Source organism: Nyctibius grandis, chromosome 4, assembly GCF_013368605.1.
Source record: "Nyctibius grandis isolate bNycGra1 chromosome 4, bNycGra1.pri, whole genome shotgun sequence".
Taxonomy (NCBI): Eukaryota; Metazoa; Chordata; class Aves; order Nyctibiiformes; family Nyctibiidae; genus Nyctibius; species Nyctibius grandis.
The window spans coordinates 30,618,991-30,637,854 of record NC_090661.1 but is presented as its reverse complement, the minus strand read 5'-3'; the positions used below and the strand labels follow the sequence as shown (position 1 = coordinate 30,637,854).

At 41.8% G+C, this 18,864-nt stretch overlaps 2 protein-coding genes across 4 annotated transcripts in view; both read right to left on the bottom strand.

Moving 5' to 3' along the window:
• Positions 1–3,243, bottom strand: part of CAPN3 (calpain 3) — a 35,950-nt gene extending 32,707 nt beyond the window's left edge. Inside the window, exon 1 of the mRNA XM_068400054.1 lies at positions 2,503–3,243. Coding sequence (XP_068256155.1) covers positions 2,503–2,796 — 294 coding nt within the window. The 5' untranslated portion in view covers positions 2,797–3,243. The remainder of the gene's footprint in view (positions 1–2,502) is intronic.
• Positions 3,244–5,298: 2,055 nt separating this feature from the next.
• The window catches only part of GANC (glucosidase alpha, neutral C), a 28,015-nt gene continuing 14,449 nt past the window's right edge, over positions 5,299–18,864 (bottom strand). For all 3 annotated transcript variants that reach the window (XM_068399058.1, XM_068399059.1, XM_068399060.1), the window contains 12 exons: positions 18,472–18,551; positions 17,436–17,579; positions 16,939–17,035; positions 16,453–16,554; positions 15,708–15,951; positions 13,946–14,010; positions 12,764–12,840; positions 11,452–11,526; positions 10,906–11,019; positions 10,258–10,370; positions 8,648–8,751; positions 5,299–7,747 (listed from right to left, as the gene is read on the bottom strand). In XM_068399058.1, the coding sequence (XP_068255159.1) occupies positions 7,638–7,747; positions 8,648–8,751; positions 10,258–10,370; positions 10,906–11,019; positions 11,452–11,526; positions 12,764–12,840; positions 13,946–14,010; positions 15,708–15,951; positions 16,453–16,554; positions 16,939–17,035; positions 17,436–17,579; positions 18,472–18,551 (1,325 nt within the window). In that variant the 3' untranslated portion in view covers positions 5,299–7,637. The remainder of the gene's footprint in view (positions 7,748–8,647; positions 8,752–10,257; positions 10,371–10,905; positions 11,020–11,451; positions 11,527–12,763; positions 12,841–13,945; positions 14,011–15,707; positions 15,952–16,452; positions 16,555–16,938; positions 17,036–17,435; positions 17,580–18,471; positions 18,552–18,864) is intronic.

The following is an 18,864-nucleotide window of genomic DNA, read 5'->3' as shown; positions in this document are numbered from 1 at the left end:
CATGAAAGGCAGGTCCTGCTTGACCAACCTGGTCTCCTTCTATGACCAAGTGACCCGCTTAGTAGATGAGGGCAGGGCTGTGGATGTAGTCTATCTAGACTTCAGTAAGGCATTCGACACTGTCTCCCACAGCATCCTCCTAGACAAACTGGCTGCCCGGGGCTTGGATGGGTGGACTCTTAAATGGGTTAAAAACTGGCTGGATGGCTGAGCCCAGAGAGTGGTGGTGAATGGGGCAAAGTCCAACTGGCGGCCAGTCACTAGTGGTGTTCCCCAGGGCTCAGTTCTGGGGCCGGTGCTGTTCAATATCTTTATAGATGATCTAGACGTAGGGATTGAGTGCACGCTCAGCAAATTTGCAGATGACACCAAGCTGGGTGGGAGTGTCGATCTGCTGGAGGGTAGGGAGGCCCTACAGAGGGATCTGGACAGGTTAGATAGATGGGCAGAGACCAACGGCATGAGGTTCAACAAGAACAAGTGCCGGGTCTTGCACTTCGGCCACAACAACCCCATGCAGCGCTACAGGCTGGGGGAAGAGTGGCTAGAAAGCAGCCCGGCGGAAAGAGACCTGGGGGTGCTGATCGACAGCCGGCTAAACATGAGCCAGCAGTGTGCCCAGGTGGCCAAGAAGGCCAATGGCATCCTGGCCTCTATTAGGAATACTGTAGACAGCTGGTCTAGGGAAGTGATCGTCCCTCTGTACTCGGCACTGGTGAGGCCGCACCTTGAATACTGTGTCCGCTTCTGGGCCCCGCACTTCAAGAAAGATGTTGAGGTGTTGGAGCGAGTCCAGAGGAGGGCGACCAAGCTGGTGAAGGGTCTGGAGGGTCTGACCTACGAGGAACGGCTGAGGGAGCTGGGGTTGTTTAGTCTGGAGAAGAGGAGGCTCAGAGGTGACCTTATTGCAGTCTACAACTACCTGAAGGGAGGTTGTAGTGAAGTGGGAGTCGGCCTCTTCTCCCAGGCAACTAGCGATAGGACAAGAGGCCATAGCCTCAAGCTTCGCCAGGGGAGGTTCAGGTTGGACATTAGGAAGAATTTCTTTTCAGAAAGGGTTATTAGACATTGGAATGGGCTGCCCAGGGAGGTGGTGGAGTCTCCATCTCTGGATGCGTTTAAGAAAAGACTGGACATGGCACTTAGCGCCATGGTCTATTTGACATGGTGGTGTCAGGGCAACGGTTGGACTCGATGATCCCTGAGGTCTCTTCCAACGTGGTTGATTCTGTGATTCTGTGAAAACCAAAGGCTTGATCTGTGCATGCTCAGTTATATTAGACAAGTATGATATCACATTGTGCTTTTTTTAATGTTTTGATGTTTTCTCATATGCACACTAGCAGTCTGTCTGCCCCAGGGTGCTGGCACTCATCTGCTGTACTGCAATATCATTTTCCTCTCTGTAGAAACACGCATGGCAGATGGGAGGGGGGTCATGTTGCTCCCCCCACGTTGCTCATGTTGTTACGACAGCGGCACATGGCCTTCCTCTGCATCTGTAACAGCCACCTGCAAGAGCTCCTCGTCTTCTGATATTTAGTTACATTCCTGTGGTTAGTTTTATCTATCACTACTGACTTTGCCACTGAAGCACAGATTTGGATGTTGGGGAAGTATGGCAAATCTAGAAGAGGCGGCCAAAAGCTGTCAGAGAGAGGGAGCTGGGGAAGCTCCTCAGAACCACGTCCTCGCTGCTGGACAGGACGGCAGGGGCCGAGGCAGCATCCCGGGGGCTGCCTCGCTGGAGGGGAGCAGCCACCCAGCAGGAATGACAGGGAAAGAGGAGAACTCCTCCTGCTGCAGGACGGGGAATCAATTGGGAATTAGTCCTCTCTGCCTGTGAGAGAGACTCAGGGTGGGAAAGAAGAGGAGGGCTGGCTGGGGAATTCCCACAAGATAGGAAAAATAAATGGGATTAGTAGGCAGGAGTGGGTCCTCATAGAGACTACAGCACCCAAGTTCATAGTAAGTGGATAATATGCTAAACAAGCTTTGCAAGTTGGCTAAGCAATGTCGGGAACAACCAACTGAGTAAAAGCATGTTTCAGACCATAACCTGTGCTTTTATTTTCACGGATTGGGAAACCAGCAGAATACTAAAGTAAAGTTGTAAGTGAAATAAGGTAGTGTTTAAAAATTAAGCCCCAGCAAACCCAGTAAATTGTTGCAGAATGAGGAGAATTTTTCTTTGTTAGTTTCAGACAAGAAAATCCCTAGCAAATCACACAAGAAGAAAATTAAACTCCATATTTCTTTTTCTACATATTTCATTCTACCACTTTTTTTGTTTCATTTTGGGTTATTGTATTTTAGTCATTATATACACACTCTCTGAGCTTCAACAGTGCTAGCTAGTTATCTTCCAGGAGAGCTCTAAGGAAATACATTTCCAGCTTCTTCCTCCCGCTGCCCCCCCGACACACACTTTCTGCCATAATGTAAGCCTAGGGTGAATACTTCAATTTTACGTAAAAGGCACTCAGCAAACATGTTACTTACACGTGGTCTTTTCCATTCAAACTTGATGGGGATTTTCTGGCTATAGAAGAGGGAGGACTCATTTGGTGGGAAATCAGGATCTTCATAGAGAATGTTTTTCTCCAGGCACTTCTTGTGAAGTTCTTCATAGGTCTTCTCCTTTACTTTGATAATGGGCTGGTTGCGACTTATAATGGCAGAATAAATCCCCCCTGTGCCCCCACCCGCACCCTCAGTTGTAGTGCTAATAGTAGCGCTGGGACCTGACCCAGCAGCTGTCTGCTGAGCCACCGCTGCATTTATGGCGGACGGCATAGGAATCAGGCTTAAAGCAAATGTTGAAAGAAAGCGAGATCTTGCAAACTGAAGGAAATTCGAGAAAAGCAGAAGTTGCTGTGCAAACCGCTTTTTCTATCCGTTGAAAATCTCCTAGTCAAATTTGCAAGCCACAAAATTCCATGTGGTTGAGCACATTGTGCATCCTCTCAAAAGGCAGTATTTTGTCATAAGAAATCGTAATTTATTCCTGATGTGGAACAAGATCATCTGTCGGCTAACTCCTGTGCCTGAGTTGTAGTATCCACAGCATGTGTGCGTGCCTGCCCTATGCGTATAAGTGACCCGAAGGGAGAAGCTTTAACCCGTGAAATCTAAAAATAACTATAGGCAAAGAGTGAGAGCGAGGGAAAGTGAGAGGGAGGGGGTTAGTGAGATGGTGTCAGTCTTCTGCGCAGCTTGTGCAGAGGCCAGGCATGTTCCTGGGACCAGCTCCGTGTGCAGGCTGACTCCTGGTGCAAGCAGCTCATCTTTTCCTTAAGTAGTGAGAACAGTGAAACTGGAAGCTAAATTCCTGCTGGTCTGGGAACGTACTTATGAAGTACTGCCAGCCAATAAACTAGTCCTGACACTCCTGAAGGAACTGTTGTACTCAGCTTGTTGTTTCTAGCCTTTGCTGCAGAAAAGATATAGAGAGATTTTTACTAGTAAAGAGGATTATCTGAAGACATGCTCCTAATGGTGAAAAAGGTAATTATTTGATGCTACTGAGGTCAGGCCAATACCTGCCAGCTGGGTTTGTCTCCTCTAGAGAGCAGCTCAACAGCACTAAGATTCACCTGGTGACAGCTGCCTCCTATGTAAAAGGTACCTTTTCATATAGGGGCAGAAAAGCTTATAAGGGGCCCAGTGTGGAAACTGGGTCATTCTGTTTGTGTTAGGATATATCAATGTTAGAGGAGACATCTGACTTTGTACATTTATTTTGTCACACAACAGTGGGATAAGGGATAAACTCACAGTCTCCGTGAAAGAAAATCTAAACACGTGTTGCTCTTCTCTATAACCCAGTTCTTTAAAAGGTGATATTGTTTACATGTCAAGAAAAGCCCCCTAACACCTTGATTTTTCTTTGATTGGGAAGCCTTAAATCACATGATGACATCAGTGTTATTTCTGACTAATGACACTAGTCTCTGGACTCTGGCTCATGTACACATTGCTGACCTTCTGCCCTAGTACTACGGTGTTTTCCAAAGCACTGATTTTTTTTTTTCTCAGCCTGGTTTACACATTTCAAATCAACAATACAACGCACAGTCTCTACAGCTCATTAAAAAAACTCCACTAGGGGAACTTCTAAAGAAGGTAATATAGTTGGCAAGCTTGACTAACCTCTAGGAGTATTAATCCTCAGTCCTCTAATGGTGGCCTAAACCCTTTTCTTTTTATCAGGAATGCAAGCCTTCTTGCACCAACAGGGCAATCAGAAAGGACAAATTCAAGTGTTCGTGGACATAGGAATGCAATTGCTTCAGGGTGGGTTGTCCAGATGCAGAATTGATGACTTCCTCATTACATTTAGATGCAAGAATTGCAGGTCTCATATTTGACATTACTTTGCATGACAGCTTGGCAGAGCCATGTGTAACTCTTTCCAGGATATTTCAAGAGCAACGCAAGTAGTGAGACGCAAGGGCCTCTCACTGCACAGCTTCAGAAAAAATGCTCATTTTAGAGCCTGTGCATGTGCTCTTTCTTTTATATTCTCCCTTCTTGCTCAATACAAAAATTCATCTATTAAGTCTCGTACACAGAGCTCTGTTGCGGGAAGAATGTCAGTAGCACAGGTGTGATATTTGTCAAACTCCTTGTGGGCTGCTGGGGAGGATCAAGTGAAGGATTAGCAGTGGGGTTTTTTTGGTTGGTTTTTTTTTTCTTGGCACAGTCAGCAAGTGTCAGGGTATGACCTGCTACTACTGCTACAGCTAACAGTTCAGCTAGTGCCTGCATAGGGAGTGGCAGGTGAACATGCACTTCTCACTCCTAACTCAATGTTGCTCTTTACAGATGTTCAGGAGTATTTTGTGCTTATAGGTGTTCAAAAAACAGCTTCTCCTGTTCTTATTTTTTACTGGACAGATGGTTTTGTTACACAGGTCTTTTTTGTGAGAAACAGCAGTCGTTAGTAAAAGACAAATGGTGTCTTTAAAGAAACACAATTTACCATAAGAGAAGAATGCATGTGCTGTCTGCTACAAACAGCAAAATAAACCCTTTGTTCATTAGGAATTAAACCACCTTTTGTGATGGAATTTCTTGCAAGCAGAAGTACCCCAACAACTGACCTGTTCAGACAGAGCAAAAGTGAACTGCATGGATGATAATCTTTCTATTTAATTTTTATGAAGTTGTATCTCCAGTTGTTTTCACTAATTGAATTCAATTGCTTTTTTTTTTGTAAAGATATACTATAAATTTATTTCTTAATTTATGGCATAAATATGTGCAAAAGTATGTGAGTTGCTACAAATATCAATGTAAATTATATTCTTTGAAATTTATTTCCTTAGATCCAAAGACACAACTGCTAAGATTTTCAGCAACTAATTCTTATAGAAATCCACAGAAGTTAGGCACTTCATACCACTGAAAATTTGACCCATGAATACTTACTATAGGGCAGATATCATACTGAGGACCAGAGTATAAAAGCTAGTCATTCACTTCAACCAGATATCCTTGGAAGAATACTTAGAATACTTAGAATTCTCAACAGCAAAGAAGTTTGGAGGGAGTAAGGCATGTAACTTGCTTCATTGTTGCTTTATTTGACTTACTTTCCAACTTCAGAAATACCAGTTAAAACATTAACCAGTTAAACATTAACATAACCAGTTAAACCAGTCGAAATGCTCCAGACGATAGTTATATCCTGTCAGAAGCACTGCTATGCTTAAACATAAGAAGCAATTGTCAATTAAAGCTTAGAAGCTGATAGAAAAATAGGGTCTGTCTCCCTTCTCACAGATGTATAAAAGCTCTATTTGCTACTGTTCTACCTGGATTAACTTGTCTGCATTAAGCACAGCAGTATTTAGGCTGCCAGTTCCTGGAGTGGAGGCTCACACTGTCTGCTAGAAGGAGCTGACAAACAGCTCTGCAGAATAAGAAAGGAGGAACCTAAGGGTCTGGTGGGGAACAAACTGCACTTGGTAGTCTAGAGCAGAGTAGTCACAGTTTGCTCTCACACTTGCTATTCCCAGAAAGGTGCCCTGCAGAGGACAAACAGCAGCAGGTGGGAATGACTGACCAAGCACAGGGAGGACTTAGTAAGAAGAGTAGGGAACAACGTACAAATGGACTGTTACATTACCTTTAGTTGGCAAAAATGGTGATCATCCTTCTCTGTTTCCTAAGAGTTAATTTACTGATGTTTTTAGAAAATACTTCCTTATCTTGCTAAAAGAAATTAAGTAAATCTTGCCCTTTTTATATCCATGAAACTCAACTGATGACATTTTCAGGTGTGACTCAAAGCAGAACTGGTTTTAAAATAATATAGTTGACAAGTGTAGCAAATGGAAAAGGCAAATAACTTGAGCCGTGGAGCAATGGTAGCCTGTGAAAAGAGATGGCTGATATGGAAAGGGCTGTGGGAACAGGCAGGATGTAGGGTATGTGGGAGATGTGGGACTCAAGATGTCTCGTAGTTTTGAAAGGGAAGAAAGCATCAGGACATAGCAGTTCTGTTTGCAGAGATGGTGGGAAAAGGAGGCAAGGGAACATTAGGGTGACTTGTAAGAGAATAGAAGAATATGCATGAAGCGGGATGGCTAAATGCAGAATTAATCCCATCAAAATTAAAAATTTGCTTCATAAATACCAAGCTCAAATCTCAGCCAGATACTAAAAACTGATCAAGAAATTACTAAAATATGTGTAAAGGAAGCCAAACCTTGGCAAGAGTCGGAACGTGTGGAGAAGCAGAGCTCTCCATAAGCAGAGTTGCTTCACTGGGCTGGCTTTAACCAACGACATTCAATCATCCAAAAACATCAATTCTTTCCTAACAAAAGACTTTTTTTTTAAGTAGTACTTGCAGAGAAAGGGGAGCAATAACATGGAAAATGTTTCCACTGAGTCTAGCTGCTACCTAAGCCAGTATTGCACTTATGTAGACCTGTGCCCTTTCAAAATCCAAATACCAGTTTCAAAGCCAGCTATCGGAGAGACTTCTGCACATTACTGTCTTTTACTATTACACAACTGACTGGCACAACCTACTCAAACCTTGGCTAGCCTGTTGTTTACTTTCCTGTACAGACTGCCTAATTTTGCATTGTCGTAAGGACTGGAAAGGGGAAGTGTCTGTAATCACACTGGGTAGCTCTTTCTAAATTTGTTTTCACAAGGCAGCTTGCAGGCAGAACTCTGCCTGGCATCTACTCATGCTCCTTGTCAAACTGGCCCAGACCTGCTCTTCTCAAGTATTCCAGTCTCTGAATACTGGGATTTCCAAATACTTACATTAAACACCATGCTAACGAGCCACAATCTCACCCCATCAATTTATGATTTTTCAGTGTAAGTAAGGGCAGAAGTCAGTCTTAATGCCTATCTGAAGCTAGCCTGGAAGAGACAGTATTTATTTTTTTTCCCCAAAGATACAATCCTAGTGCTATTACTTTTGCCAAACAGAAGAGCTATCCAAGTTTAAATTAGTGCTTTAAAAGGAAAATTGTAGGAAATATTAGTTTGGGGGTGTGGATGGGAAATATGTTCTTTGATTTGATTGGATTCAAGTGAACATTTTAAGTCCTCCCAACTTACTTCCCCTCAATCTCTCAACGAATTCTCTGAAGAAGTTGCATCTCCTTTCAGTTGATGCAAATCTCCCAGTCAGCATCAACACTCAGGGCTAAATTTTCCAGTGTCAGCGTAGAGGTCTTCATATCGTATTTGAAAACCACTTCTCTTTCTTTTCCATCTGTGCAGGATGAGAGAGTTTACTATATGATTTAAGAAGAACCCTTCTGAAACACAGTTACACATGACTCCCTCCAGTTTGTAATTCAGACTGTCACTGCCACTGGCAGAAAGGATTGATTAAAAAAAAAATAGTAGTCAAATCTGCCCAGTATACACATAAGAATACAGCAGAATTGGAAAAACTTTCTTTTTTTTCTGACCTTTCAAACATGGTACATCAAACTATGGAACTATTCAAGGATTTTTCTGAAAAAAAACCAAACCCTTATTTCAGCATAGGTTTTCCTCGAAGTACCTAAAAGTCCTCGAGATTGACAGGTGGAGGCAGAATGTCCATGTCCACACAATTCCCAAAGTGAAGGGACATGCTTGGGAAGCAGCCAGAAATGATAAGCCCTTTCTGTAGATGTTACTGCCTATCCATATGGGATCCCTCACAACTTCTAGAGATCTCCACATAGTCAGGAACTCCAGACACTTTTGAATAAGCAAGAGAACAGAAAATTAATTTTGTCTGCAAGTTTCCTGTTCTAGATTAGGCAGGCTTACTGATCTGAGCAAATGGTCCTTCATTTGACATGCCATCTCTGGTCATATTCTGTGCAGGACAAATTTATCATCTGACTTGTTAATTCTGAACCACTTTTACTGATATATCTCTTGCCTTACAAAGCAAGTGTTCTTCCATTCTGCACGTAATATTAGTGGTGAGTAGCTGCTGGCTCCTTTCACTAAATTCTGTCCTTGATATCAAAAGAGTAGCAAAGAAAACTAAATAAAGATGCTTCCTATGCTGTAAGACTTCCTTTATAGAGCTGTCAGTTTGCCACCTCTCGTGAATGGCAGCAGAACAACAGTATTTCACAGAATTGTAGTAAAATAGAAATCAGTTCATTACCCTTGGAACAGGCTGTCACAAAAGTGGGTTGCTGTCCAAATCCCAGAATTATCACCCGTTCAACCACACATGTAGTGTGGTATTGTCCACTTTCATCTGTGCAGCTGGAAAAAGAAAATTATTTCATATACATTAGTTTCTGTCCATCAGTAGAAGTTCAGCATCATACAGAGAAAGTACTACTTCAGTCTCACCCTGAAACTTCCCTATACTGGTTTCCTTTCCTCTATTTACCTTTCTCCTGAAACAAGTAAAACTTTCTCCCATTATCAGCTAATTTTTCACTGCATAGCAGATTTCACAAAGTTAGAACAAAAAAAGTTTGAGAAGATATTTTGTGGAAAAAGGCATGGCTTTGACAACCAGAAAAGTTCTGCATTTTTGCAAAATGGTAGTTAAAACTCCTAAGTATAAATGTAAAGCTAATTTTAACATTTTTCAAGGAAGATGTTTCAATGTGAGGCATAATCATCTTTCATTTTGTAACTAATTTAATTTTTATTAAAAAGCTCTAAAAAAACTCAAATCAAAATGAAACTTTCCTTTCCCGAGTGAACAGAATGTTGTATCATTCACCTCAGAATTACTTCTTTCCAACTTCTAGATTTGCTAGCATTTTAGCAACATTTTTCTTTTCCATCCTGAATTTTTAAGCTTTTTGGATTTTCTATCCCAGGTAAAGAGATTTGAAGCCTGCTTTTAACTATGTTGTCCAAGCTAGCCTACAGTTTTGCTCTGCATTAAATTTTGTAGTTTTAGGACCACGTCCTGCATATTTTCAAACCCTGAAGGAACAAAGAAATGCCTGTAAAATCGCCATTTATGCACTGCACAGCCCCACGGGCAACATACCTCAACAGTAAAAGTCTCATAGTGACATATTTAGCATCTCTTTCCTTACAAGCAGCTATAGGTATTTCTGGCTTTTAGGTTGTTTCACTCAGCCTTTGCAGGTTGTGTCCCCTTGTGCTTCCTTTCAAGTGCTTTTCTTGGATATTTTACCATGCTGATACATATGGTGCATTTGTTGATGACTTTTGGAGACTACAAGTTACGGTATCTGTTTGTGGTTCCCACATAGAATCACAGAATATCTCAAGTTGGAAGGGACCCATAAGGATTGAGTCCAACTCCCTGCTCCTTGCAGGACTACCTAAAACTAAATCATATGACTAAAAGAGCATCGTCCAGATGCTCTTTGAACTCTGACAGGCTGGGTGCCTTGGCCACTTCCTTGGGGAGCATGTTCCAGTGACTGACCACCCTCTCAGTGAAGAAGATCTTAGAAAAATACATCTTAGAAAACAGAAATGCTACAGGTGTTGCCTATTTGCAAACCTCCCAGTTTATCTTCTTGTGTCTCTCTGATAGGCTTTACTCTTGCTGATAACTTTCTCTGTATTTGAGTAAATCTGTAGACTCTCTAATTTGACTAGACTGAAACAATATGAGACATCTCAGTGTTTGATGTGTTGCTGCCCTTAGACTTATGCAGAAAATTGTTGACCTCTGCAGTTTTATGACAAATTCTGCATGCTCTGGGACTTCACTAAGCAACAGATGAGACTAGTATTTCTACATTTGTAGAATTTGTCCATAACTACTGTTACCTGGAAGAGAGAATGTTCTTGTGGAAAGTGAATTTCCGATACAGGAACTGCTTCTTATGGAGATATTGAAATGAATGCCCATCATCTAGGTAGAGCTCACCTATTGCACAGGCCTGTGAAACAAACCAGATGGAGTACAAATTAACATCAGCTTCTAGTGCTGGACAATGAAACTAAAAATGTCTCACTATATGTTATGCTTCATAGTGAAGGATGTGTGTTTATTTTTCTTTAGCAACTTGTATCCCTGGAAGGCTCAAGGAGACCAGCTCTGAGAGTGCTTGAAGACTTGGACATCCTGGTTTTGTAAATTGACGTGGGTGCCAGGTGTCACCTCATTTATTAGAAAAGACAGTTGTGGGAAGTTCTCTCTCTGTGTCCAAGAGGAACTTTGTGGCCTGCTCATTCCTTGCTCCTTCCTCCAAGTGACTAGAGGAGGGCTGAGAAAGGTCAGAAAAACGTTCTGCCTCTGCTATACTCAGATAGTCTCACTTTGTGGGAACAGTGGGAGGGAGGTGGGAGCCCCTCAAATAGGAGAAGTGGAGGAGAGCCATGGGCATAAAGATGCAGATGCCATTGTGCTGATGGAACAGGTAGCAAAGATCTAAAAAGGTCAGATGGAGAAAAGAGAACGTCATCTCAGAGTACCTTGGTGTCCAGGGCCACGCGGAGTTCGTAAGAAATATCTATCATCCATTCAGTGGATTTTCCAGCCGTGGTCTTCAGAGGTATCACTGTGCCCCCCCGCTGGAATACAGGAACCTGTGAAAAACAAAGCTAGGGTAGAAAGGTTCATATACTCTGACCATATAATTTAACTTGGAACAGGGACAACTGAAGCTTGCTCTTATCAAAGCTCAGAAATGAACTTCTACCACAAGTACATAAAGAAAAATATTCAACTAATAATGGGAATAGTAGTAATCTTCCTGTATGTGTACAAGCGAAATATCTTTGCTTGAAGAAGTCACCCTTACATCATCTCATTTTTCTCTACCACCAGAACACACTAGTGTTCCATCTAACAACAAAGGAGATGGGACTTTTCTTCTCTACAAAAGCTATTTCAGATGACATTCCTACAAGGAAATTGAAAAGTCTCCTTTCTGATTTTGAACGTTGACAAAACAAAAGCCTATTTGTTTTTTTTTTTTTTCTGCTAAATCGAAGGAGTATTTTAAAACAAAAACATACATTCTCCAGTGTTACTGGGATCTTCAGAGTGCCTGGATCTTCCACCTGTTTAAATTTTCTGAAATCATACCAAATCTAGGAAAAAATGAAAAAAGAATGAGCATGCGTATATGGCAAGATCTGTTTCCCTCTGCAGATGCAGTTACTCTTCTGCTTAATCTTACTGTCACTATTCCTAACAACATATTTGATGTGCAAGAAACAGCATTTACTTTTTAAATCAAATGACCTTCTGGATGGAAAGAATAAATTCTGATTCCCAAAGCACAAAAAACAAGCTGATCTTTTCTATAGTTTGCATAACATCTTGTATGTCTTAAACCATCTGGAAATGCAAAACAATGAAATATCTTTCTTTTTTCCTTATCTAGAAATGCTGAGTTCCAGAATAAGCATATTTATATTGAAGTGAAAATTAACAACAAAGTTGCTAATAACAGGCCACAGAAAAAGAGCTACATCTGAAATTTCCTATGCACCACACTTGCCAGCAGGTTTACCTGCTTTAAGTGTGCCAGGCAGTCAATCCCCACAGAGATCTTGATAAAAATACTTTTCTTAACTTGTTTGGAGAGCCTAGTCTGTTTTTCTCCTTATGTTGAGAATTCTAAGCGTCCTCAGGTGCATTAGTGGAGTCACAAGGCTCTGCATGGTCTCACACACTCCCCTTTGCTGCTATCTTTCCTCTCATTCCTCGCTAGAGTTTCAGACTTTCCCTTAGGAAATATTTTTCCAAAATTCTTTCCCTTCCTCCACCTCTCAGCTGCTGCAGCCAATCGCTCTTTGTAGGAGTGGATCACAGTGCATCCTGTGGATAAATAACTAATTCAGAGAGGAACTGATCTCTGTACATGTCAGTCTTTGCATGTCCCAGGCTACTGAGGCTTGTATTTCCTTGTGATAATTTTCCCTCCCCACAGCTTCTCTCTGGTTTCCTTACGACCTTTCTACAAAGATCCCTTTTCTTCCACATAAAAGAGATGTTTAGCCCAAAGATGAATACATGAAAAAGGAGAACTGACAATTTAGTGAAGCTGTTTTTTGGTATTCCATGAGAAGCAGCAAGCCTTGAGGGGAGATTTAAATTATAGGAGACCTGAGATTTGTGCAGCAGCTCTTGATAAAGCAAGAAAGTAAATTTACTGTGAGCCAAGCATGTGAGGTATCAAGATGGAAGGAAGGTTCAGAGTGGTACAGAATGGTCAGCCAGCACTTCACACAGCAGCAGTGCTCAGTAGTGACGAGATGAGGAGCTGGAAAGTTGCTGTATAAAATACTACTTTGGGCTGAGCAGCTTCATATTCATCCTCACCTCCTCTGATCCTGGAAGCAGAACACTCACTGCCTTCGCCTCTTGCTCTGTGACTGGATGCACCAACAAAGCATTTCCTGGAGAAAAACATAAAGTGGCTGTGGTCCTCAAGGCTGCATCTCATCGGAGCAGAAGCTGTGTGCTCTGGGGTTGTCAGCCTCCCATAGCCATTTTAGGGGCTTGCTTGGGCACGCCCTGTGCTTAGGTTCACTTTCTACTGGAAAAAAAGGCACTTGTAGAAGCTGTAGAAGCTGATGGCTGCTTGGGTCTTGTTCTGTTATGGCACTGGGATGTAGCTGGGCAGCTTGGAGGCACTTCTGGGTCCCTCATAGTATAAGAGCTGACTGCCTGTTGGCTCTTTGGTTGAACAAAAAAAATATGCTTTTCTAACCAAAACAGTAGAAGACAGGAAAGTCTTTGTAAAAAAAAAAAAAAATCTGCTTAAGCTTATTGCACTGGGGATGGTTCTTCTTTATCCCTAAAAAAACACATTAATGTATACAGACTGAACAGTTTGATAAACTTCTTCCCTCCTTGCCCACTGGTGATGCAAGATGAACTCCCAGAGTCCTCTGAAATGTTCTGCTTCACCACACTTAGCTTTGCTGCCGTGTCCTGCCTACCTTGGTCAGACTTTTGCATGAGAAGTGAATGTCCCTTCATTTGAAAGCCGTTAATAGGCCCTCTTGAGCCCAGAGGTAACAAAAAAATAATGAAATGCAACATTGCCCTCCCATTGTCTCTTCCCTTATAAGCTGAATGTGCTTTACACAAACACACTCATCTTTTAAGCTTAATTTCTGAGAAAACTGACTTTAGCAGCCAGCCATATCAGAGTAAAAAGCAATCAGCTTTGGATGTTAGTTGTTTGCTACAGTCATTTCTGAAGCAGACTGTGGTCTTAGCTGCTACAGTGAACTTCCATGTTTCAGGTTAAAACCGCCCATGTGTTTTCAAAGTGACTAGTGAGACTGAACTCAGTTTTTGCATCTCATATGACCCTATTTTCAAAGTGCTGTTAAAACCCAGTACTTTAAAGAGGTCTCAAGTTCTACATTCAGTTACAATATAATTATTAAAAGTCTTGGGTAGAGTTTTCATGTTTCCTTTTTGTCATGTGAGACACTATCACCTCAAAAATACTTAACTCAAGTTCCAGTGAATGACAAGACACCTGCTTACCCAGCATGTACTCATTTTCTACACCGAAAGTTTCTATTTTCCCTGGAAACTCTATCCAGAGAGGCCTGTAGAAAGAAAGATAGTGGGATTCAGTTAGTTTCTCCTCTGCCACCAGCCTGTTCAAGGCCGCCTGGCATTTTCAGGCTCCATTTTCTCTCCCTCTTTGCAAGGTACAGCTATCAAGAACTGAAGATAGGGCAAGGTCCTCTTCTCCTCCTTGAAGTGCCCCTTCTGAGTCACTGATGAGAGTTCCCAGTACAATATGGGTTAAGATACTCCAATATACCTATGGTTTGGCCTCATGCAGCCTCAGTTACTTCCCTCCTGCCTTCTTCATTACAAACTTGCACTACATATACCTTCCTTCAAAGGAGAGACGGATGAGCCTCTCTGTCACAGTCTACCGGCAATGCTGACACCTGATGAGCTAGTCCCTGCAGCACAGTTCTTCCTGTTCTCAACAGCTCACTACTGCTTTTATAGCATGTCTCCTCCTGGTCACGACTGAAAAACCTGCACCAGAAGTTCATTTTTAGTCTCTCTCAAAAAAGGGTAGTGCAATAATCATCTGGTTACAGAAGAGGAGTTGTATATTTAAAGTTTGAGAGATTGTGACAATAATAGCTCATTCAGAGACAAAGTCCGGGTTTCCTTACGCAGAAAGCCCGGGTCACTTGCTCACTCATAGGCATCCACTCGTTCACTGCAGCCCTGCTTGCTAATGAGACACATTTTCCACTTCGCTTGTCTCAGTGAGAAAAATACCGTGCTTCCTCTCTAATTCTGCACCTACTGCAGCAAATTTAACATAATTAAAGTTTTATTTAATCTTGTGGGCAGTACAAATGTCCACGTAAACTTCATTTCAAGAAAGACAGAAAGCCACTGTCTATGTCAGTGCATATAACGGGGCACCTATGCCTATGCATGTGCAGACAGATGCTCACACTGTCTGTAATGCAAATCATCTTCAAAACTCAAACCACGCAACCCTTGTCAAAAAAGACCTTTATTTTTTTAAAACTTAGGAGATGTATCGTATTAGCAATAACAATAAGAAAAGGTAAACACAGTGCAGAAGGACAATTCTAGGGCAACCTCAAAGACACAGCAATACCAGGGAGATTAATGACATTCACCTCCTGCTGAAAGGATCGTTGCATCCAGTTCCATTGAGGCACTTTCTCAGAGGTTAGAGAGCAGCAGAAAAAATGTTTATTTTCTAATTTAATTTCTGTTCTAGATTATTAGATTCTCTACTAAAAGAAAAATTATAAGAAATACTGCAGAGATAAATGATCGAATTATCAATATGAAATAAGCTTTTATAACAGTAACAATTCAGCAAAACCAAATATTTTCATGAGGGGCAAATGGCCTTTATGTTTTTAGGTCAGCAAGTTCAGAGTCCATTAAGCACTGTTTTAAGTGTGTGTTGGAATACTACATAATGTTCTTTATCATGACAAGAAGTTTGGAGTTCACAGTCCTTTAAAAACATGTTTAAAGACTGTGCAGTGTTTATTGAATCAGTGTACTGCAGGCATAATTTGGAAAAAAAATCCCCAAAATATAATTTTCCTCTGAGAACCCCACCAAAGCTTGAAGAATGCATGAAAATAGAATTTAGTAATTTTTGTGTGTTTTTTTCTTTTTTAATATTTAAATAAGTAATCACAAAAGTAACAGATGGTAATTTAACTTCCCTCCTCCAAGTAACTTCCTGAAAATAATCACTAAACCTCCTGACTTATGCTCTTACCTCATAACCGGTTCAGCCGCTGTGTGTGCCCGATAGAACAGTGTGTATAGGTATGGCAGGAGGACGTAGCGCTCTCTAATGGTTTCCCTGATGATCTGGGTGTTCTTCTTCCCAAAAAGCCACGGTTCTCGCCGTTTGCTCTCCATGTTAGAATGACCTCTGAAGAAGGGCTGGTAGGCTCCAGCCTGATACCAGCGAACAAGTAATTCTGGTTCTGGATCTCCAATAAACCCTCCCACGTCAGCTAGATATTGTGCAGGCAAATAAAAACACACATTTTTGGAAATTATTCTGAAAAATGTTAAGTTCTCCTCTAACAAACATTCCTTGCATATTAATCCATGCATTTCACAGTGTGCTTGCAGTTCTGCTGTTGGGTAGCTGCTTGTCCAAATAAGAGTGGAAAACTGGTGTAACAAGTTATCTTTTAATAAAAATCTCAAGAGAGCTTTTGGAGGCTAAACGAGTGCCTTCCCCAGTGTCGGAGGACTGTCACAGTAATGCTATGGAACACCACCTGAGGACCAATGCTCCAGATGGGACACAAACACTACATAAGAGTTAGTGGAGAAATGATGTGAGAGCCAGCTTATCGGCTTCTGAAACCAGACTAATCTGTGAAACTGCCTGGAAATGCACTGGACTGTTGAGCTTTCCACCATCTGTGTTGAAGACTATCATGGGATACAAGTTTGGTGGCAGCAGTGATTTATGCATAGTAAGCAACTCCAGCTAAACACCTTACCTCCACAGAAAGAAATCCCTGCCATGCTTATGGTGAGAAGCATTGGAATGGATATTTTCAAGTAACCCCACTCTGCCGTGTTGTCTCCAGTCCATACTGCCCCTGGAAACACCCAGTTTCAGCATTACACAGGGAAGTTGGACGTATGCTTCAGTTTATGCTTGTAGTTAAGGAAAGAAGACAAGAATGGTCATGAACTACTGGTGAACTGCTGTTCATTGCAACCTTTTTTTCTTTATACACGCATGTTCCTGAAATATGCAATAAAAGCAGGTAGTAGTTTGTCACAGGCCACAGGTTGTTATTCTGCCTTTAACTTGTACACACTTTGCTAGCCTCTCCTGTTTTTTTTAATCACTTGCACTCTTATGAGCTCACCATGTCACTATTTCTAAGATAGCTTCTGTCCTCTTTAGACTTTACTACTACACACCAAACTTAATAGAACAAAGCAGCACAGAAGGCATCCAGCTAGTCCTTACTTACCATACTTCTGTGATCCGGCGAAGAAAGATCGTGTGAGGACAAATGGTCTCTCTTTTCCTGAAGAACGTCTGATGAGTCCTTCGGCAGTTGCCATTTGCTGAAAATCATGAATATAAAAGTCACAAAGACAAACTCTGTAATTAGGATGTTTGCTACACTGCCTTTTTAGCCATTCCAAGGCAGGAAAATTAAGAAATCTGCACCCACAAATAATACCTATTATTAAAGCAACACTTACTAGAATATACTTGATCAGAAAAAATTATTAATATCATGTAGTCACAGCCAATGTAATTTACATTGTTATGGTGGAAAGGCATGGATTTTGTCACATTTTCTTGTGACTAGTCACAGAGTTTATTTCAAATATAGCAATATCCAGCACAGCAGAGTTTCAGTCCTTGATGGAGGTTAAAGAATACCTGCTACTGTGTAGATTACCACATTAGACATACTCCATGAGAATAACTGCCTGTTTCTGTCTCCAGATACTCTACCTGGTAGAATCCGTACAGGTTGTGTACTTCCCGGTGCTCCCAATTGTTGTAGTGCACAGCATCTTTCTGCATTGTTAGTTCTGCCCCTTTGAAGACTGAAGGCTCATTCATGTCATTCCATACAAATAGGATATTAGTGGATCCCTGCAACACAGGGCTGCAATTAGGACATAACAGAGCCATTGCTGTGTCAGTGTGTTTATCTCTAGTGGGTATCAGACCAGTCTGGGGTATGAGTAGAAACAGCAGCAGCAAGACATGGTAATTACATTCCTGTGGTCACTTGAAAGCTGCCAGTCATTCATCTCATCTCTCTTGGTGGCCCTTCTGGTCAGGGCGGCAGCCTACAAGCCCACCTGATTTTTGCAATTCTTACAAAACTCAGTAGGTACTTGCTATTCCTGCCTTCTGGTGAGGGTAAAGAGGCAAGGAAAAGAGAAGTATTAAATAGCCATGAGGAAAAGATCAGAGAAGGCCAGAAGAGAAAAACTGGAGAGGAAAAGCAACACGGGAAACGTCTACTATGCATGTCTACTAGGGAAGTGGTTTCAACAACCCTACTGCAAAGCAGAACTTTGAGGCAGGGGGGGTGCAGTGTGGAACTGGAGGTGTCCAGCACTGTTCACCCAGACACTTTCAGCACTAGGCAGGAGTGCTGGAAGGAAGGTCAGGGTGAAGTGACCGTGAGCTATGAGAGCGCGCTCCCACATCACTCCTTGTGTGCTTTCATGGTAGTAAAAGCTGGAACTGCAGCAGCTGTGTTAGATTATAGGTTGCTAAAATGCCTGCAGTTTGTCCATCCTACTGGTTCAACTAAGTGAGCAGGTTCACTGGTGGCATATGGGTTCCAGCTTTCTCAGTGCAGGCAAGTCCATGGAGAAAATCATTCTGTGGTACTTCAGTTTATCAAGATATTTTCATCTACATTATGATAATACAGTTACAAAAGCCACTTGCTTAGCCAGTAGTTTATCTTCTCTCTTTTCCCCATTTTCAGGCTTTCTGGGATATACAGATTGGAGCAAAAAATACACACCTTGTACGTTTTGAAGGCAAATTGATCTGCATACCATTTTCGCACTTCAGGATTGGTGAAATCCAGGTAACAAGAAGAACCTGTGGATGTAGGAGATCTCAATTATTTACCTGATTTTAAGAGGAGGCATGCATTGTCTTTTCACCTAAACACAGTGGCCTAAAGCTAGAATGCTTTCCACAATGGGCAGCAATAATGTGGTTGCTATTGTTTCTGAGACAAAAGCTCAAGAGCAAATTGCAGGCTGACTTGGAACTCAATACATCCCTTGCCATGTTCTGTGGACCAACACACATAGATTCTGGAGGTCTGAAGCTCAGCACCATTTAAAGATGACTGCTAGCAGTTTGAAATATGTTCAGCTGTGAACAGGAAGCCAGGGACAGACAGCAT